This window comes from Opisthocomus hoazin, chromosome 5 (assembly GCF_030867145.1).
Source record: "Opisthocomus hoazin isolate bOpiHoa1 chromosome 5, bOpiHoa1.hap1, whole genome shotgun sequence".
NCBI lineage: Eukaryota > Metazoa > Chordata > Aves > Opisthocomiformes > Opisthocomidae > Opisthocomus > Opisthocomus hoazin.
The window spans coordinates 54,139,978-54,161,742 of record NC_134418.1 but is presented as its reverse complement, the minus strand read 5'-3'; the positions used below and the strand labels follow the sequence as shown (position 1 = coordinate 54,161,742).

The following is a 21,765-nucleotide window of genomic DNA, read 5'->3' as shown; positions in this document are numbered from 1 at the left end:
AGACAAGAAGCGGGCTCTGTAACACGAGGAGTTTATTGCACTGTGAGCTGGTGACAGAACTGATCCCACAAACACTGTCTGTCTCATTTCAATACCATGTTTTTCCATTGCAATTTGCAGGGGTGATGTGTCCTCTCTTTCCCACTCTTTTCTTTTTCCACATTTAATCTTCTACAGGAATTGGGGTTATTAGCCCTCCCCAAATCTCAGAAGTTTCTCTGGGAGAAGCTGTGTCACATTCTTGGTTTAGGGCCAACAGAGTTGCTCTAGAAATTGAGTAGCCTGGGGAATGCCTTCTGTTTATCTTCAATAGCATGGAGTTCCTGCGCTGCTTCTCATGCCTGTTTTTTTTAGCAGCACCATTCCTGTGTGTGCCTTCAGCAACCAGCTTGTTTTCAGCACACTGGGTCCTCTGCAGTGTGCGTCTGTATGACAAAGGGCTTCAGGTTCCCTCGGGTTTGAGTCACAAAGTAACTGACAACATCCTGAAGGCTTGGGAGCGTCACCTGTTTCACCAAAACAAACAAAACACCAAACCAACAAAAAAACCCCGCCATCAGATACAACATGCTACCTGTGTTGAGAACACAATGTTTTCAAAAACATGCCGGCAGGCTGGGATCCCTAGCAATGCTTCTCAAACAACTGATACTGGATTTACATCCAGCATTTGGATGCAGTGAGGTCTAGGACAGCCCTCTGCAACCTATGATAATGTTTTGACCCTTTAACATGTAACTCCTTCCCTTCCATCAAATGAGTAAACAGACCAAAAAAGAGAGCGCTCTCCGTACTGCTGTGCTCTTCAAAGACTGCTGATGGTTTTTCAGGAGATGGTATAACACCAGATGCTTTTTTCAAACCAATAAGATGTTTCTAGGGCTATGAATTAAACATGTCTTAAGTGGAAGAAAATTTTTTAACCAAATAACAGGGTTCATACAGCCTTACTCACGCTTCAACTAAGTTAATTTTATTTCTCAGAGTTACTTGGAGTGCATTTTGAACTTCCTGTAGCTGCAATGAGAGCTCAGTTTTCAGAATTAATACTGAAGCCTGAGTTGGAAAAAAAAAATTGGGCAATCATGGGTGTTTTGTGAGTGGTTTCATGCTCATGTTGGGTGGTTTTCCTTACTTTCCTAGTTTTTAAAAGATAACTTGTTCTTTGAGATTAGGTTAGTTGGACTAACAAGAGAGGTGAACTTTCTGCCTACTTTACTTTGACTCACAAATTACAGTTAGGAATTTACTAGAGCTTTTCTAATTTTTTTGCAAGGTTCAAGTTCTTACACCTGCTTAAGAATCTTCAGCAAGGGAATTGCTCACTTACCTGTCTTTCCAATTCAATAACATAACTTGTTCCTTTGGACATCACTTTGTAGTGCTTTAAGCGTGGGGCACTGAAAGAAAATGAAAGTTGATACACTGCCGGAAATGAAATACTTTTTGATGTATCGTTGTCATTATGAACACCTTTGCAGGAGCAATGGGTGTGCTCCCCAGAGCTTACTGAAGGTGTGTGGCAGAGTTTGCTTTTTCCCCATTTTAGTTCAGAAACACTGAGAATTGCAAATGTCATTCCTGGTGTCTCAGATGCCTCTTGTTCTGAAGCTCTACAAAAGCTAAAACATGGCAATTCAGCTGAAATGTGGTGTGTTTTTTAGACTAAGTCTCTCATTTTTTTGTTGTTTATTTTACAAAGGGGTACAGCTTGTTCCATTTTCATTCTGCATGAAGATTTCTTAAACTGAGTACGGTTTCATGGCAAACAAGGGACGCCCATTTACCCAAGGAAATAGGCTACTGCTGTCTGACCTTTATTGCTTGTTTAATCTGCCTGGCTTTGGAGGAGGAGAGAACCAAGAAACTGATCCCAGGCCTGCCCCTGCTGCCTCATTTGCTTTTCACAGAATAGCCTCAAGGCAAGGCATATGTTTCACATGTCAACTCCGGGTATTAAGAATTCAGCTTTGAATACAGTGCAAACTAGTTAAGAATGGGATAATGTATTGTGGAATCAACCTACTCCAGCTCGTGTCGGACAGTGATTGCGTAGTTCTTGCTGTCGCTTCCGGGACGCAGGATCAAATTCCCACATGAAGGGTTCTTTTGTAACATCTCTGTCGCTTCTTGCCGAGATACTGCATAGAAGCACCTGCATAGAAGGGAGGAGAGGAACGGCATGAATGCGAGTTACGCTGGCAAAGCTCACTCTGAGCTGCGTGAAGAGACGCAGTCTACCGGGCTAACACCTCTTCACAATGCTAGGCTTATCCACGGTAACTAGCCATGGCTGCCAAGAGGCATGACATTTGAAGGACTTCTGCTGATTAATGCTACTATAGGAGCATAATTCAGGACAGCAGTGCTTCGGTGTTCTTAAGAGAAAGTGAAGCTTTCATACAGGTATGACACTGTCTGGACCCCTGGTAAGATGTGAGAAGAGTAACCTGGACTTAGCTTGAATTTCTCAATGGTAATCAGCATTTTTTCAGAAGGGCTGATACAACAGCCCAATGTGTGCCTTTCTGAAGTTTTTTGAGCATAGCAATATGCTGCAGTCAGCCTTTTCAAAACAAAAGGCATTGTAGGAAAGCTGCAGGAGTAATCTTTCCCTTAGGAAATCTCTATAAAGGCCTTCAGGTAGGTTTTTTTCACTGAGTATTATACAACCCTAGTACAACAGCTGAATTGTGAACGTCTGTATGGAAATAATACTTTGAAAGAAGAAGGGAAGGCTCTTTAGTCAGGTTGGGGTTCACACAGTCCAGTCAGAGCTTACACTGGCATGGTGGTCAGTGCAGTGCTGGGAGGGTTTTTTCTGTTTGGGGATGTGCTGCAACAGTTGTTAAGTGTAATCCTTCTTTTCTTTTCCTTCTCTAGCACTTCATGCATTCTTGTAAGTTGCCCAGGTAGTAATGACTCAGCTGGTGGAAGTGACAGCTGAAAATGAACAGTGAAATTGAAAATAAAATGAAATAGTGGACAAACATTGTGAGCAGTCATTTCTGTGTGCGCATCAGCTCATCTCTGAGCACAGCTGCTGTGCAGAAATCTTTCTTACCTGCTTGCTTTAAGCAGCTGTAATAATCTGGAAGGTTTGGATATGCCTCTGCTTTAACTAAAATGCTGCACATGTTTTTGTTAGAATAGTGAAAGAAGGATATCTCTGTCCTGATTTAGAAGAAATGTGCATTGGCAGAAGTGGGAATGTTGTAAGAATCCACGAAGATATTTTGCAGTTTCTATACTGCAAAAGGCTGTGTAAATGTAATTTAACCTATTTCAGCCATCCTCAGCTTTTTAAATGATTCAGCTAGGCAGTCATTTGTGAGCAAACATTTATTTTTCCACTGGTCTTTCAAAGAGGGTCTTGCTATTTTCAAAGTGCATTTAGCCAAGAATAGTAGAATAAAACACAGGGCTGAGGTGGTCTCTCAGGTGTGCATTTTGGCCACTTCTGTGCTTATGTCTTTATCCCATGATAAAGACCTAGACAGTTGTCTCTCTCAGAGCAGGCTCCCTTTTTCACAGCTGCAAGGGATGGACTTGTGCTAGAAGTGCAGAGAGTGGATTGGGAACTATGTCTGACTGGATGCTACGGCAGAGTGTGCACTGCAGATGAGCTGGGGTTAAATCAGCCTCAATTTTGCTCTCCTCGGGAAAAAAAAGAAAACAACAAAACCCCTCAACAGTTCAGTATGTGCAAACACTTTAGAAGCGAGGCTTTGTGCCTGTGGAAGACAGCTTCTGGCATGTGTCAAGACAAAACCCCCATACTGACATCGACATGAAGTGAGATACAAAACTCTTCCATACCTTTGTTACGGTGAGAATAAAACCCTTCCATTCTTTCCCACATTCACAGTCATTAGCCTGAGGGAACAGAAAATCATGGTGTAAGAACAACTACAGCAACAACAACAAAAAGTATGGTTTTTCATGTGGAAGCCTCAAATAACTCTCACCCTTTTAGAAGTACCATGCCTGGAAATGAGCTCCCTGCCAAGCTGCATCACACCTCGAAACCCTGCACCTTCCCAGTACTCCATGTTCAAATAGAGGGAGAGGACAGAGGTGGGAACGTAAAAAAATCGTATGCTATATTGGAGTAAAAGGAGGTTATGTGGATCCAAGAAGACACTGTGCTAAGGAGACAGGTGAGTCTCAAGTATAAAACCTAGTCCTTGAGCACTCCAGTCTGTGTGGCTTCCGACTGGTGGGGTGGTCAGATATTTGGTCCCCTTCCTGGTTTTACAGGTGATGTGGGCCTGCCGGTGTGGGACTTCCTGGTTTCTCTTGCGTATTTTCTTGTTCAATTCTTTGCTCATTTCGTATTCCCAGATACTCCTGAGAAAAACTTCGAATGCCTTGATGGGGAGTTTCCCTGGTGTTAGTTTCCTTTCCCTGCCTCCCTCTCTGACAGCCTTTTGGTGCTGCCTGGCTGCAGGCTGTACACCTGGATGTCAGAAGGCAGCTCTACTCCTGCACCAAAATGGAGCTCTGAATATCTGTGGGAGATGGAGTCAAGTACAGAGTGGCTTACAAATCACAGCTTTTCTCTTTTTACCTTCAGTTCTAGTTCCCCGTTTGACAGCATCAGGATGAACTGTGCGGAGCCATTTTCATCTGGATAAACATTGGTTGCTGAGGTCAAAGTTGATATATCTAATTTCTGTGAGTACTAAGCAGGAGGGAAAAGAGAAATACCACAAGTTGTAATTTTCACCAAAAATCTAGCTGATGGCTGAAGGAATTCACTTAGAAGAAAACAGATAGAAACTTTTTTTTTCTAGAACGTGGGTTAAGTTTAACTGACAGACGTGCCAAAGCTCAGTCCTTTGCTTCTGCTTACAGAAGCTCTTCTCACCAACAACATACCTTCTGGATTTTTCCCATCCTAATCTTCATAATCACAAACAGATTAAATCAACGAGACCTCCCTGAGTATTTGCTTTGTGACTCCAACTAAACCCTCAGCCAGAGTACACCATAATGATACGAAGCGCTTTTTCCTCAGCTGCATAAAGGAAAGTCATGTTACACACCATGATAATTTTACCCTTGTGCACAGCTGAGGAAAAATCACTTGGTAAAATTATGGAGCAATGTGGATACATTTGTAGCTCAGGTGCCAAAAAAGTACTCCTTTTTTGTTTTGGTGAGGCAAATTAATATGCTACAGTTTGTTTCAGTCTGGCTTTTCTGATCTCTGCCTTTCTGTTACAATGTACAGTACTATTTTTTTGGACTATGCAGATAAGAGAGGAAAGGGTGCTGAGAGGTGTCTGGAGCACATATGGATGACGATGAAAATAACTGATGCACTCAATCAGATGGGTAGTTACAAAGATAGCACATTACTCACTGTTGGAGCTTTCTTATCATCATAAAAGAAGAGCATAGTTCCTCTGAGTTCTGTCCAATACATTCTAAATTCCTGCTGGAAAGGAGGAAGTGTCAGTTTGTGAGGGCGATCTTTTTAGTTCCCACAAAATGCTGAAAGTGAAAGAACTGCTAAGAAAAAACTGTGTCGTCGCACGTTAGTTTTCAGTGTTTTAAAGATCATTAAAGAGCAAGTATGTATTTTGCAGGCAGTTTATGCAAAAAATGTTCAGTAAATAATTTTTTATAGGCAAATAGATATATAGGCTCTAGGCTTTGTTTGCTAGTGTCCTAATCTAGCATGGAACTAGAAAACTACTTTTAACTAATTTAAATGTTTTAAACATTTGTCAAGAATTTGTCAAACAATTTAAAGGGGGTACGTAATGGAAAGAAAATAAAAACAATTTAAAGGGGGTTATGTAATGGAAGGAAAATACATTTTAAATGCCACTTTAAAATCCTGCTCTCCCTAAAAGGTATTGAAGTGGAAAATAGTGTGAGATGAACATGTGTAAAGACTCCAGTCTTCTGAACATCATTGTCTTGCAGTGCCTATTTGCATTGAATTTTGACCCTGCTAGTTTACTTGCTGTAGGGAGAAGATCATGGAGCTTGACGGTAGCGTGACCTATTAACTGGACTTCTTCCATTTGAAATGGTATTTTACATGCTTTGTCTTTAAATTACGTGTAGTAGTATTCGTAAATCAACACATGCCAAGGTAAATACAACTGGCAGACTCTTCGTTCCCTAATGCAGTCATGCCAGAGCGATGGGAACGGTTCTTCTGTTTTCATGTGCCCCTGATACCCTGAGAACTATTGCTGTTAGGGGAGACTGAATTGGGAAGGCAACTTCTTTAAAATGGAAACTCTATTCTAGTTTTCAGTTTATTTACTTATTTGTGTTTATTGTTTGGTGTTTGGGTGGGTTTTTTGTTGGGTTGGTTTTTTTGAGGCAAGGGTTTAAAACAGAGTCACAAAAATTGAGAAAAGAAATAACTTGTGAAGTCTGATAGGTCATACAAATTAGGGTGAGCAACATTCCCTACAGTATCCTGCCAGTGATCCTTGCTCTTTATCCTGCTAGCTCCTAACTAGTCTTTCTGGTGGTTTCTGTCAAATTACTAGTGTAAAATTTCTATAGCATTCAGCCTCTGGACCCCAACCTCTGAGCACTGAAGTGTTGTGTTAAGGTAAGTGTCCTCATTAAACCATCTGTCCCTGCAAGTTAATGAAGGCTGGCAATGCTTGCTGTGGTCTGGGTCTGGATGTCATGGGAAATTTTTGAACTGCATCTTCTGAACTGGGTTTTCTGCTCTATGGAAATGCAGTATTAGTAGGTGCCCAGGAGCACATACTGTTTCACAGCCATGAGTATGTTTTTCTCTCAGCATCTGGTCTCTCAAAAGTAATAATACATCTCATCAGTCCCACATAAGTCTCTTCAGATTGGCTGCATATTATTGCTCTGCCCTGTTAGTTTTTGTTATTCCAGTATGGTAGTTACTGAATTTCAGAAAGAGGGATTGTTCAGAGGGGAAAAAAAGGTTTTACATAAAAGGTTATAAATCAAGGAATGAAACAGGGAGCTTTATTAAACCTGCAGGTGTTCTCCTGCTAGATTCAACAGAGCAATGCGTTGAATAATTTCCAGTACTACAGAAGAATTAATAGTAAGATTATTAGTCTACTTTTCATTTCTTGGAGCTCCTGGTTTCTGTGGTACCTGGTTGTTCTGTGTTTGTGAATCATGATGCTATTTTGGTCTTTTCATTATAGCTACCTTTAGCACTGTGTGAGTCTCATTTTCTCTGCTGTGTCTGTGCTTCTGCATCTACACAGATGTGAGCGTAGGTAGGGTAAAGATGACTTTGTAACCCTAAGTACAGGGATTGTCATTATCAAGCACGAAAAAAAGGCAATCGGCTCGATGAGGGACATGCTCTGACCATACATGCTATTGTAACATACACAAGCATGTAGGCATTTACAGATTTACATCTTAAATAGTTACCCTGGGTCAAAAAAAGCACTCTTATTTTCACAGTTAGTCCACGTATGTTAAATCATCAGCCCTTACTAACAGGAGAAAAAAAAAAGTAAAGCATCTCACATATACTTCAGGTGGTGTGTCACTGAAGACTTCAGGATGGCTTCTCCAGTAAATAGAGGATGTGTCAGAGCAATATAAACATGTCAAACTGTGCTCTTGGTATTAAAAATACTGCATTAGCTGTTCACCGTGGTGGTAGCTATGAAATCAGCCAAACTCAATCCAAATTTCAGTAGGTAATACTAAATTATAATGGGATCCTGGAGATACTGATGGTTACCTTAGATAATGTATTTTACTATTTACCCCCCCCCCCCCAGTAACATGAACAGAAATAACTAAATACCATTATTTCAGTGCAACCATTTGTGTCAGCCAGTGCTGAGAAACATTCCCCCCCGACCTGTAGCTCCTGGCAACACATTTTTGAAGAAATATTTTGACGCATCCACTTCCTGGAACTGTGCACCTTACCTGGCATCTTGAGCGCCGGACAGAGAGGTAACCTTGGAAGTACAAAGGCAAACCCGTGATCCTCTGCCTCTCCTGGAAGATTCGCCGGGGGGCCGGCTGAGGATTTTCCTTGGGCTGTTCCCCAGTGCCTCTCAGCATCCTTTGGATATCTCAGCAGGGTATCTGGATATCCTCTGTTGCTGTGCTTTTTTTCCCCCCCCCCCTACTCCTGTTCTTGGTCTGCTTCGTATCAGCGTCAGCCAGAGAACTCGCCCCGGTGAGAGGGTGGAAGAAGCAGCACCTCGCAGAGGAAGTCTCTGTATTCACTTTTAGGTCAGCGCATACCGCTGACTCTTTGCTTGGTGTATGGTCATGGGGGGAACCAGGCTGAATGGCTTAAAAGGATCTTTTCCTTTTAGAGTGTGTGCCTTGGGTTTGCTGGAGGGGAGACATTCAAACGATGAGCATGCTGGCACAAAATTTTGTGCATCATTACTGCGATGGGTGTCACCTGGAGGTCATGGCAGAAAAGCCTGCTTTTTATGGCTTACAGCACAGGACTCTTCACGGGCTGCTGCTGGCGGGGAGACTGCTCTCAGCTGTCTCTGAAATAATACTTGCATTTTTCATTGGGAGTGTGGATTAACTATAAGACTATCAGAGTTGAACTTTCTTTAGCAGATGGCTAGAGGGATTACAGGACACTAAAAGTAATACTGGAAATAAATCTACCTATGGTTGTTTGTAACTGGCAAACATAAATCAACTTTGCGACATGCATGTAGGAAGAAGACTTTCATTGTGAAACAGCCAATATACCAAAGCCTGTAAAGAAACTGTGAAGGGAGATGATAGTTCGGGAATGAAATGTTGGTCCTGATGAAATGAGGTGGTGAAATTTCCATCAGTTTCACAGAACCATGATGTTTAACTTCGTTTCTGGCCTTCCTCTTAGTGATCAGAAAGAACAGTGATAACAAGACTTGGTGGTTCACTGCTGGTTTCTACTAAATGCAAAGCAACCATGATTTAAAGAAAGAAAAAAAGGCTTGTTTTTTGTTGAACGTTTTCATGGCCTTTTCTGTTTCTCGGCTCAATGTAAGATGAGTACGTAATTTGTCAGCAAGGTGCCCAGGGAGGTTGCGGATTCTCCTTCTCTGGAGATATTCAAGACCTGCCTGGACAAGGTCCTGTGCAGCCTGCTGTAGGTGGCCCTGCTTCAGCAGGAGGGTTGGACTAGATGACCCACAGAGGTCCCCTCCAACCCCGACCATTCTGTGATCTGTGATAGATCAGACAGCTGCCAACCAACTCTAGCAGAAGAGGGATTCAGCGCTACGTGCAAAAGTAAATTCTCCATGTCATCTCTAAGTAGGGCTGGGGATGGATTTTGGCAAAATTGCTGAGTTTTGTACGTGTAGTCTATTGATAGTGTTTAAATAGCAGAATTTGACTATACTGTTCCATGTTGCAGAAAAGCTAATAAATGGGGGTACCTGCACCTTTGCTTGGCACGGCTGCTGCTCCTGAGCCAGCGCTTAGTTCACTGCTTGGCAGCGCGTGATAAAAACCAGCACCTAAAATTGTATTTTGGGGCTGTCTGTTGCAGGTACTGTCAGATAGTGTGGTGGTACGTTCTCAAGCAGTTGTTTTCGCTTATTGTTGAGTTCTTCACTAATGCTTTAAAGAAAAAACTGCTGCCACCTCTGGTGACTGTAGATGCGTGGCAGCGTTTAGAAAACCGACGGCCTGAACGGGCGCTTCCCATGAGGGAAAAAGCCCGGTCGCAGCCGCCCCTCAGGCCGTACACGGGCCGGCGGAGCCGCTCCCTCCTGCGCAGGCGCGACAACGGCCTGCCGGGGGGCGCGCGCAACGCAACCGCCCTCCTTGGCGCGCAACCGCCGCCGCCCAATGGGGCGAGGGGAAGGGGGCGTGGCCGATGCACTCCCTGGCGCCAGCACGCGCGCGCAGCGGGAAGGCGCCCGAGGTTTGAAAGAGGCGGGGGCGGGAGCCGGGACCTGGGCCTGGGCCTGGCCGGGTCCCGCGGCCGGGCTGTGTTCGTCCGCGTTGCGGCCGCCCGGGATGGCGGAGACCTTGGTGAGAGAGCGCGGGCGAAGCGGCGGGAGGAGGTGGGGGGTGTGCGTTGGGGGCAGCGGCCGCTCCGTGCCGTAACAGTCGGGGCGCGGCTCTCTCCTCGCTGCGCTACTGAGGGGCGGGCGGGCCCGAGGGCCCGTCCTTCCCCCCCCTGACGGCGCCGGGAGGGTCCCCTGCTTCCCGTGAGAAACGCGGGGTCGGTGTTAGTGCTCTGCCCTCCCTTCTGGCCCCGGCTGCTGGCACAGGCGCTGCTGCTGTGAGGGGTTGTCCGTTGGGAGCCCGGTTTCCCTTAGGCTGCCTGCAGCTGCGCCAGTCGCTCGTCTCTGGAGGGCTCTTCCTTTCGCTTGTTAGCCTGTAAACAACCAGTGGCACTTGTCTGGACATGACAGAGACGTACTTATCTTCCTCCTGCCGTCCTCTGTCAGAGGTACGCGGGGAACTGAAGTTTTAAAAGCTCTTTGTGTGTAGAGAGGTATGAACATAACAATAAAGAAACTGCTAAAAGCTCTTTTAGATCTGTTACAGGAATTTTTCATTTTCTTATATGAAAGGTTGCTTGCCAGTTAATTATACTGCCCTCCGCTGCAAGGGGAAGAAATTTAAGCCTGAGTGACTGATTTGCTGTGGAATATGGTTCTGCACTGTTTCTGAAGTGGTGGCTTTTGGTCAGATGTTTTCCCGTGTGACCTAGATTTTCCTCCTGCCAGTTTAAGCTGATCTTGAAAAGTTGCAGTGGAATAAATCCTTATGTGGTTTTGGTTATTTTTATTGTCAGGACTGATATGCAAAGAGGAATCACAATAAAGTGCAAAGTAATGTCGGTATGACAAACTTAGGAAAAATGTGCGGAATTCTTTTGTATTAGGACTAGATAATGTCCATACTGCACATACGCTCTATTCCAGTTTACACAAATAAAGAAGAGGTCATAATTGTTTTTCAGGTGAATGTTTGGATTTTTTTTTTTTTGAGACATTTTCTTGTCACGTTGGCGAAAACCTGAACTCTGCTTAGCTCTTTAATTTTTCTTGGCTTGCCCTTCCTTCCCGTTTATATTCTCTACAGTCTTTGCCTGTTCCCAGCTCAGTAGGCTTTGTTTCATTAGTTGGCATAGAAAGTAACCCCGATAATATACTGTTGTTCGAATTATTACTACTCTAGTTGTGGTAATAGATGACTGGAGTCATGTCTGTTATTCGAATGACTTTGATTATACTCAGGGTTCAAGTGTATGATAAAGTGCTTGGAGTTAATCAAGACTTTAGTTTTGCCATGGAACAGCTGATGTGCTCTTGCTGCTTGTCGATGGTGGTCTTGCCTGTGATAAACACAGGGTAAGAATCTCCATGTGAGCAGTTCTCACAGAGTAGCAGGTGTGTTCTGAGGTTATGTCCTAGCTTGCTTTGTGGTAGTTCATTCCTCTTCCTTACTTAAAAGATTATTTATGTAGTCATCACACAAATGTTAACCAAATCCTGAGGTCCTCTGTGATTGCTGTCATGTACGTCTCCTGTAAGTCGCTCTGACTTTAAATGCAACAGATCCTTGATGGTTCTTGAGGAAAGCCGAGTTTCTGGCAGTTGTTACAGAAGTGGTAGCTACTGCAGCATTACAAGAAAAAACAGCGCTTCAGTAACTAGTTACAGAGAATCCTCGAGACTTGCTTACACAAGAAGCAGGAGATTGGTCATTTATTTTGCCGTGGAGTGTCACCGCACTTAATAAAAATTGATTTCTTATTTCTTCACAGAATCTTTTTAAGAAAGGATACAGAGCAAGATTCTGCCATGGAGGAGGGTAATTTACATGTAAAATTTTATTCTTAGATACATTGTTTGGAAAACTTACATTGATTTTTGTCTGAGAGCTTAATGTCAAAACTGTTGGGTGTATCTTATTAAACTGATCATATGATGTTGCCCGAACTTCTTGTATTTCTTAGTGGTGGGAGGAGCAAACTGTGCTGGGGGATGAAGCGCCAAGGATTTCCTTTGTATTCCTCTGTGGAGGCAGCAGGCTGTGGAGTAGCTATACCTAAGCTACACCTAACTAGGCCGCCTGAGCGTGGAAGCAGTAGTCTGTGCAAACGTTTTGCCTTTTGTGAGGCAGAGAAATGAAGCCCACGCAGAGTTCTGGCTTATTTGGCCTTTGCTGGTAAATGTTGGAGATGAGTTTGAGTAGCTGCAGTGCTGTAGTTTTCTTTAAAGGCATGTCAGAAGTCCATGAGCTTTTTGTTACTAGAATCCATTTTTAGCCATGCATTTCATGAACTTACCATATCTACCAAATTACCTGTTTTTGAAGGCATATAATAATCATTATGGGAGAAATACTCCATGGCTTTTCTTGTGTTATTTTGGTTTTGATTAACATGGTCTGGCTGGTGGATCACTTCTGCCCATTTCATTTGTCCTGGGGAGGTTTGCAGTAGTAATCCAAGTAGCCGAGCTGTTCGCTTCCTTATGGATTTGATACCTCAAGCCAATTCTTACTGTTGAAGCTTTTGTAGAAGCACAGAATAACTGTGGATAAACGGTAGAAAGAGAAGCAGAGGAAGACTCCTTGTATGAAGCAAGAGATGTGCGGCCTAGACATCTCACTTCTGGGTCTGCTGAGACTGGATCACTGTGCAGGCGACATATTACTCGAGGACTGATTTTTAAAGAATTTATGTATTTCACACGAGAATCTGTATCCATCCCAAAGCTCTTTTACCTGAAGGCTATCGCAGTACTTTTATGTTTTCTTTTATTAAGAGAGATTTCTTCATTCTTGTCATACTCTGTGACAGTGGGGCTTTTTGTCCTGGAATCCGCATTTAGACAAGTTTCTTTGCAGGTATCTGTGCATAGAAATGGTAGGTAAAATATATTAAAGTTGGGACTAGTGGAAATAATAATCTAAGATACTAAGTAGCAAGAACTTTACTACTTTTATATTGCTGGGATAGAAGCATTTAGTATTTTTGATTGAATTTTTTTTTTCCCCCCCTCTTCTTTCTAGAAATAAGATTGATATACAACCAGGTCAAAATGTCCTGAAACTCATACGGGATTGTTTCGAAAGTAAGCTTTTATCTGGTGTTTTGCTTAATTTGTTGGTTAAAGAAAAAAATAATTTCTTTCTTGTATTGTATTTAGTGGTAAATAAATAGAAATAAAAAATAGAGATAAAATGGATAAAAATAAAGTCTTTCTGACAGGCTTTAAAAGCACCCCATTCCTAGCCACTTCGAACTGTGTCTTAGCTGTCTTACAAAGGTAATCTCCTTCCCAAATATCTGTTTTCTTTCTTGTTTGAATTTATGTGACCTTAACTAGCCTTAGCAGCTTGTTAAAATAAATGAAACCCGGACGATTCCAAGCATCCCCTATTTAATAGTTTTTTCTTTATAGATTGTGGCAGTGATCTTACAATAAACTCTCCGAGTGCAACCTGTTGCTCAACTCCTGTTGTCGGAAACGAGAAGAGGACTTCGATACAGAGTCAAAGGGTAAGTTAGTTACGGCAGTGTCACAGTGTAGCATTGGGTACAGTTTCACGGGGTACAAGTTTAATTCTGAAGGATTTAGTTCTGTATGAGTGTTCAATGAATAAGCTCCATATGTCGCTTGTATTAGTATATAGGCTATAATTTAACTTTCTGTAATAGTTGTTGGTAATGTTTTTTTCTTAGTTGGTTGTGCTCTAATAGTAAATATTCTGTAACTAGATTTATTTAATAGCTTATTTTCTTGGGTTTTTGCTAATGAAAGCTTTTTCAGCTTTTGACCAGGGTAGATAAATTTCTCATGGTCTCAGATTGAGGCACACTTGACTTATAACTGATGGTGGCTGTAGCTGTCTTGCACTCCGTTGGGGTTGGTTTCAGTCAGTTTGCCAGATATGTGGACACAGTTCTTAGCGATCAGATGGATAGTAAAATTGAATGATTCTTGTATAAAAGCAGCTTGTCAACTCCTGATAAACGGTTATCTGTACAGTAATTGTGTGTATCTGTAACTTTGTTGAAGAATGGAAACAAGTTGAAGGACTTGTTAATGTGCTGTCTGAGAGAATGATGCGAATAATTTAGTTTGTACATTTAGGTTTAATATTTTGATTCTAGTAGTTTTTGTAAAAACAGGATAGTCTAGCATAGTCTATTAATGGCAGTGTTGAGAACAGGCATTCTTTATAATGGTGTTTGTTTACTTTAGTCTGATGTTATAATGCCGTCTAATCTCGAAGCAATTCTTGCAAAACCTCAACCTGGCTTAATAAAGATGAATTAAATTAAATTCATTCATTCTAACTAAAAGAGTAAATAGCTTTCCTGTGGACTAACAGGGTGTCTGTTCAAAGCTGCAAATTGATTTTTACTCTACATACTGTTTTACCTGTTGTTTGTTGTTGTTGTTTTAGTTTTAGAAAGTCTTTAGAAAAGTCTTATGTGCTAGAAAATTGAAGTGTTTTGTTAAAATAGAAATGTGCTTCAAATGAGTAAGAGTGAAGGGAAGGAAATTATATCGTATTCTGTAGAAATGTGTATTCCTGTCAACATACTGTTGCTTTATCAAGTATTTTACTTTGTCTCACTATTCGTTATCAACTATGACAGCCAGAAGCAGCGTTAACTAACTCTGTGAAAGGAGCCTGTAGTTCTGCAGAGTTTTCACCTGTGTCACAACTGAAAACAGTCAGCAGCAGAGGTTGGTAGCACTGTTACTGAATTAAGTTTTTTTGGGTAACTATTTCTTGGGATTTTGTAAGGTTTTGAGTAGAACAATTAAACCGGTTCTCTATATATGTCAGGATGGTCACAAGAATCACCCCTGAAGCCTGCAATACATGATTATGTAGCTGATTCTGAAAAAACAGTGTCTCCTGTGTCTAAAAGACAAACAAATAATGTATTAAAATATGTTGAAGCACTATGCAGAAGTCCTGCCGTGTCTTCGGACCCTGAGGATGATAATGGGTTTGTTGGATCACCTCTTCTTATGGAGGAAGCAAACAGTTCTCCTGTACATACGTAAGTAGAGCTGAACATGGTGGTGGTGTTATGCCCCCCATACCCCACCCCCTCACCCCCTACAGTAAATAAACACGGTGGTTTCAGTCATTTATGAGTTTGGATTGTGAACTCATAAAAAATAATTCCAAGCTTAGAAAATTTCCGTATCTGGGTTTAGAAAGGGCAGAATTGTTCTTTTATTAAATATTCTGGTGGCAAGGGTTGATTGCCAAAAGTGCAGTACCCAGGTGCAGGAAGCCTGTCAGAATAAATCTGAACTCCTTTTTCCCAGGGAAGTGCCCCAAATCGTCAGCTTCTCAGAGAGTCTAGACATTTTCAGTGAATCTTGTTGACAGTGTTGACCTTGAAAGTTAACAAGAAATTTGTTTTAGCAGAGGCAAGCAGTCATTGTCCCTCTCCCTCTGAATATACAAATGTTTTATACAAAACAGAACAACTTCAGTTGTGATCATTATCTCCTCTTTGGAAAATTTGAAGCCCAGCTGCAGTAGTGGCCAGTGGTTCCAGCCACAGTTCTGCATTCCTGGAGGACTGAATCTCCAGGGCAGATTATAGAGAGGGCCTGCTGCTCATCCCCTTGACTCCCATTGATGGAGCGAGACTGGGAAGAGGGTGTGCCTAGGGAGTGGGAAACCTGACAATTTCTGAAGCACATTCTCCTGAAATGAGGAATTTGTCTTGCTGAGCAGCACTTTGATCACGAGTCACAAGCTGCCCCCATGTTGCCTCATTGATTTGGACATTTGTTGCTATGCTGGGAACCTGTGTTTCAGCAAATTAACAAATGGAATCTCATTCATAAGAAGTAAGACACTGTCATCAGGAGGAAATGAGAGCATCTGTCCATCCACACAATACTTTAATGTGCACTCAGGATTTATAGCATTGTATTTGAATGCTGTTTCTCATACATAGATTACATTTTGATGACCAAAATAGTCCTCCTGCAGTGAAGAGCCACGTGGAAGTTGAAAATTTGGAAGGACCTCAGACTGGGAGAGATGAGAAGGTTGTTCTCGTGCAAGGAACAGAATGTATTGCTACATCTTCTGCACAGAAAGAGAAGTCTTTCTCTTCAGTTGTCTTAGCAGCTGTAGCAACAGGCACGCTTGGAAAAAGGTTTGTTTTGAGGCTTAATGTAGAACATGATTTGCTAGTAAAATAACCCAGTCCTGGGTATTGGAACAACATCCTTTTACGTATAAACATAGTCTGGGAGAATGTTTTGGGATAGTCCAGCATTACTGAAAAATGCTACTAGAGAAAGGGTTTGAATAGTTGTTTCGAAGTTTTGTTCTGTTGGGATTTAACAGTGCTGTTGCTTTTGTCTGCCATAAAATCGTATGTAGCTGTTGAGTCGTGTTTCAGATTGAGCCTGAGATGCTTTGATAGGTAGCTTGGAGGATTCAGGAAAACCTCACGTGTTTCTGAAGTCAGCAGTGATCAAGCAGTCTTTTTCAGAGCCTATGTGAATCTGACTGGTTAGATAGGAAATTGACTTTCCAGCATCTGGGAAATAATGAGGTGTGAATATGAGGTCAAAGCAAGGAAAAGCAGGCCTAGTGCCCTTTTTAGAAGCTAAAGGGCAGTGAATGATGGACTTTATAATAATTCTTCCAAGGAATGTCCTGTAGAGTGTTTAGGTGTTCTAGAGTCACCACTAGATTTGTAAGACTGAAAGTAAATTTTTTTTTATCCTGAAATGACGTGAATAATTTGTCCCTCCTTTTTTTAGGTATTCAGCCTCAATATCACCACCATCACCTCCTCCTGTGGAAGATCAAGATGTAGAAATAGAAAATGAATGTGAATTTTTAATTGATGATTCGGATGGTGTATCTTTTAATTCTTGGTTTTCAATACCCCATAAGAACAAAAAATCAAAAAAAGATGGCTCTGCAACTCCTGTTTCTAAAACTCAGCTGTCTGAAAATGAGAAGACAGAGAATAAGAAAGACAAGAACAGAAAAGTACAGGTTGAAGCGTTTACTGAACAGAAAATGGATGATTTGAATGTCAGGGTACATGACTTCGAAGGAGCATCAGAATCAGATCCAGTCTCTAACAGTGAAGGAAAAGTCCTTAAATCTCAAAGGCAAACCAGTACTTGTAAGGGTAAGTTATTTAATAGGTCTTCAGACTTCTCCTTCCAGGTCATATTACTGGATATTTTTGTGGTTGTTTATTCAGAGATAAGGATAAAGTAGATAAGAGACATTAATGGATTCCTAATTGATGTTTCATTTGCACAGTTAGGTTTGCATGTATGTAAGGCAGTGAGGCAGAGGGTCTTTGCTCTTCTCCCTACGTGCCCTCCCCCCTACCCTGCCCTTCCTCTTAGGACATCAAAAATTAAGTTAGCATTGTTGCCTTTTCTTATGAGGAGACAAAGGTTGATACTTGCAAGCTTTTGCTCCTGTCTCTATCTGGAAAACTGGAAAGCAGATCAAATGTAATATTTCTGTCCTTTTTTTCTGCTAGGAAATACTGGAAGTACACCAAAAAGTCTGTTTTGACTTTTTCATATGCTGTAGTTCAGAGAAAACCTTTTTTTACCCATCAGGGGAAAATCTGGTTTTGTGATACTTGGTTTTCTTTTTTTCATTCTTTGGTTTATTTTTCTATGTTCAGATGTCAACATATATCCTCAGATTTAATGGGAAAAGATACTAACGTAGAAGTGTTTTGTGTATTGATAGGAAAGACTGAAAAGGATGCACTTAGGCAACGTTCTCCAAACCAGAGAAGGGACACATCCTGGAAACTAGAAGCTGAAGAACTGATGTTGTCACTGTCTGAATTGGAAACAAAAGCATCTGATGCAGAGCAGTGTAAAACAAGGGTGATGTCAAGTGAGGATTCACTTATGCCCTCAGCTGGGCATCAGCAAGAGTGGACTGTGTCTCCGAAAAAGAATCTCAAGTCTTCCAAGTATCTGCAGTTGGCTTCAAAAGCTGCTCAGCATTTAGTTCACAAGAAAAAAACTGCTAAACAGAAACTTCCAAAGGAGGCAGTAGCTAAGAGACTGGCAGAAAGTACAAGGAACAAGCTGAAAAAATCTGTCAAGAAAATTAGCAGTAAAAAGCCTCAGTTACAAAGAGAGGAGAGTTCTGACAGTGAACCTGGTGAAGAAGAACTTGAAAGAGAGCCTGTAAAACTAAATGAAGTCTTTACCTCACCCCTGCATCAGAAATTACAGACTTCTGTGATTCAGACGTTGGCTAAGTCTGAAAATCCTAAAAATGTATTGCACACACTGGAGTCACTTGGTGGTGCAAATAACAAAACTCCTGTAAAAGCAATACACCATCTCGTGGACAGCGTGAAGAATTCTGAAAACAAACGGTTGTCAGCTAAGTCTTCAGGGAAGATACCTGAAAAGATTCCTCACAGAACCAGTAAAGGTGTTTGCTCAAACCCTGAGGACACTGAATCTCGACTGAATTGTGACAGCTCTTCTGTACAGGACATGCCAAGAAAAAACCAGAAGTTATCAGATGTGAAAATAAAAAGTAAAAAAAGAAAACGTAAAACGCAACATGGACTACAGTAAGCTTTTTATGTAATTCTTTACAAGTGTGGTATAACTTGGTACATAATTGGACACATCTTGTTAACTTTTAAGCAGTAAATGGCCCAATTGAACTATGTGACAGTTTCAGACTGTTTGAATACCTAATAAAGAAACCAAGTGGTGTAATCAACATCCTGTTCTCAAAGGTGGGTGCCAAGTCTAGTGTCTGCTTCTACATAAGGAAACTTGTGCTGGAATTTTTGAAGTGTTCTTTTGAGACTTGAGTAGCAGGTCCAGTTTAAAAACAAAGAAAAAGACAAAAGGCAAAAGACACATGCACACACAACCCCAACACCCGTAGAGTAACTTCACTGTCAGGTTTGTTACTTTGTTTATAAAATGAGAAAAATGCAGTGTTTAATCCTTGGGTTATATTTATTTTTGTGGAAGGAACTTTACTAAGGATTGGTAATCAAAAGAGGACATTTCTTTAACCAGAGTTTTTAATAACTGCTTTTTAAAATTTTTTTTTAAATGTCTTTTTTATGGTTCTGTTCAGTACATAAAATTATTGACCTACAGATTCCTTGCAGTAAGTAAAATTGACTTAACGGTAAAAGTAATAATAACATTTTTTTTATCTTCTAGAGATGCTTTTGCAGTTGAGAAGGTTATGGGTCACGAAAGGTAATTTCCTGAGTTGTCTGTAAAACTTGCATTTAATCCCACTTCTGCCCCACTCATATGAAATACCTGTTTGGTACTGCCACTGTGTTCTGTGTTCTACTAGCAAAGAACCTAGCAGAAAATGGTTCATGATTTATGCCTGAGGTGTTTAAATACTGTGCTAATACAGTTGTTAAACTAATAAAACTCTTCTTCCTATCACGAATAAGGGGTCATAGTAAAAATGGGATTTATTTTTCCTTGAGGCTTGCTTCCGCATTAGTGTGCGATTTTTGAGTTATATACATGTTAATTATTGTCATTTTTATGAGGGAGATTTTATGACAGAATACATGTTACAAGTTACAATTACAAACTGCTTTACTGTGCTTTCCTTACGGTATGCAAAACAATTATTTAAAACACTTCTATAAGCATTGTCTGTGGAAAATTGTTTGAAAGGTAATGCTATAGAGGAGAGGAGAAGGTCTGTTTCTTCTGGGAGGGAGAAAAAAGAAAAAGAAGTTACAAGACATTTAGGAAACCTGTTTAGAGAGAAGGTGTGAATGCTAGTGTGTCTGCCCGATGACCAAGCAGTGGAGCAATTGATGAATTTCAGACCTGTGATTCTGAACTGGCAGTCATTTGCTTCAGTGTCTTATCAATACAGATGAATGTTTAGAAGGGAAAAAAAACCCCACCCCACATAATCTGAAAAAAACTTAAATTTGATATTCTTGGTAGTGCTGTAATGTTCCTTTGACATTTAACATATTCAAGCAGGTGTGGTTTTTTTTAATTTCCTTAGAAGTGGGCCTGTTCTAGAACAGTGTGATAAATTTGCTTCCCGAAGTAAGTCTTGTGAACAGGATGATACATCTTCAGGTAATGTTTAAAATTGGTATTTTCTTGCATTTTATGTGTAAGCTTCTTAGAAGCTGTAATTGCTGCTACAGTAATTTCTGTTATATTTTGCTTGTCCAGAATAAGAAATGCAGATTGCATTGGCTGTGGTCACATTTCTGCCCAAGTACATATATGGTACAGTATGCCAGCTTTATGTTGAGTTAGCTTTGGAAGGACAAGTGCTACATGGTTTGGCATCAAGCCTACCAGGGTAAAGTTATTCTTCCCAAATAGTTTGAACAAATTTTTTGAACTCAGTTTGTACCAGTTTGGTGTGTTGCCATATGATGGTACTATATACGATCACTTCAGGTCACCCTAGGCCAGATTGTACAGCCTTGTGGAATCGTGGCCTGTTTGCCTAAAAATATCCTGGTTTTCTTTGAAGTTTCCCTACATGAGTTACGCATATTGTCATAATGAATATGAGCCCTGGGGACAGAAGGTCTTTTCGTTAGTGTTTTAGAGCCAGTTGTGAATGTTCTTGGTTCATGCAATGCTTTCTTCAGAGACCTAGTCTTGTGTATTGTCTGAGAAGTTTGTTCAAAAGTTAGGCTTGGATGGTATAAAGATGAATGACTCTGCACTTTCATCAATAAAATTGTATGTGTTGTTATAATTTGCCAATGTTTGTTTTATCAGAGGGATGGGTGTGAAGAATATTTACTTGAATATATAGCTTTTGTGTAATTTTCAAGCTTACACTGTTTAAAAACTACATATACTGTTTATCTGCATTGGGTTTCATACATGTTTAAAGAAAAAAATGTTAGTGGGAACACTAACATTGGAATTTCTGCTTGTATTACCTTTGGTTGCTTCTAGTGGGTATATTGAATAAAAGTCAGGAATAGTAAATGCCTGGAGTGGTGTTTTTTTGAATGTATTTTCAGATAATTCTGAAGACTTGAATTGTCAAGTAAGAAATCTGTTGTCTGACAACATAGCAAGGCATAAAATAGGTAAGATTTTTATATTAAAATATCTCAATTTAAGTGCATAAATACAGATGCGTTTCCAACTTGATGTAGACTTTGCTGAAGGAGACACAGGAAAGCACCTAAAAATGGGTTCGTATGTTAATAAGTATTTACGGATAAGGCTTGTTGGTTCTTCAGGGTACTATAACCCTGCTCTGATTTTTAAGTTACTTTTAAAAACTAGTTCTAGTGTTTCTTTTTTTATTACTATATTCAACAATTATCTTAACTGTCACATTTCCATTTTTCATTTAATATTGAGTCAAGACAGTGCTTACAATTCAGTGAGAACAGTAAGAATTTGAATTAGTTTCACAGAGTGTAACTGAGGGCGCAAATAACCTTCGTTCTGTGGTGGTCTGAGTCTGGATAGCATGGAACAATGGACATGCAGTCAACTGTAGTCTCATACTAATCTCTTTTTATTGGTTTTTATTCCCTTCATTATTATATTATGCACAATGCTATAGTTGTCTACCTTCAAATACTATTTCAGCAATTTTTTTTATTTAGCGTCTTTATTTTTAGCAGTTAGATATTCCTGACTCATTTGCTCTCAGCTCTTAAGAGGCTTTTATTCTTTCTTACAAACACTAAAATATAAATTCTTACTGTATTCATCTATAGCAGCTGAGAAAAATTGGAAGTTGAGATTGTGTAATAAGTAAATCTGAAGATAAATATCTGAGAAG

General features: G+C 40.7%; 2 protein-coding genes across 5 annotated transcripts in view; one reads left to right on the top strand and one right to left on the bottom strand.

Moving 5' to 3' along the window:
• Positions 1 to 395: 395 nt before the first annotated feature.
• On the bottom strand, positions 396 to 8,055 carry STAP1 (signal transducing adaptor family member 1). The gene is made up of 8 exons (XM_075422099.1): positions 7,918 to 8,055; positions 5,369 to 5,440; positions 4,571 to 4,684; positions 3,820 to 3,876; positions 2,783 to 2,943; positions 2,027 to 2,155; positions 1,331 to 1,400; positions 396 to 506 (listed from the first exon to the last, which is right to left on the bottom strand). The coding sequence occupies exons 1-8, from the start codon at positions 8,053 to 8,055 to the stop codon at positions 396 to 398; spliced, it is 852 nt and encodes a 283-aa protein (XP_075278214.1).
• A 1,824-nt stretch (positions 8,056 to 9,879) lies between these two features.
• The window catches only part of CENPC (centromere protein C), a 29,273-nt gene continuing 17,387 nt past the window's right edge, over positions 9,880 to 21,765 (top strand). For 2 of the 4 annotated variants that reach the window (XM_075421284.1, XM_075421283.1), the window contains exons 1-12: positions 9,880 to 9,993; positions 11,741 to 11,787; positions 12,994 to 13,055; positions 13,386 to 13,483; positions 14,591 to 14,681; positions 14,785 to 15,004; positions 15,923 to 16,126; positions 16,743 to 17,122; positions 17,707 to 18,556; positions 19,170 to 19,208; positions 19,996 to 20,072; positions 20,987 to 21,055. In XM_075421284.1, coding sequence (XP_075277399.1) covers positions 9,979 to 9,993; positions 11,741 to 11,787; positions 12,994 to 13,055; positions 13,386 to 13,483; positions 14,591 to 14,681; positions 14,785 to 15,004; positions 15,923 to 16,126; positions 16,743 to 17,122; positions 17,707 to 18,556; positions 19,170 to 19,208; positions 19,996 to 20,072; positions 20,987 to 21,055 — 2,152 coding nt within the window. In that variant the 5' untranslated portion in view covers positions 9,880 to 9,978. The remainder of the gene's footprint in view (positions 9,994 to 11,740; positions 11,788 to 12,993; positions 13,056 to 13,385; positions 13,484 to 14,590; positions 14,682 to 14,784; positions 15,005 to 15,922; positions 16,127 to 16,742; positions 17,123 to 17,706; positions 18,557 to 19,169; positions 19,209 to 19,995; positions 20,073 to 20,986; positions 21,056 to 21,765) is intronic. The other 2 variants (XM_075421286.1, XM_075421285.1) reach the window with 2 other exon arrangements.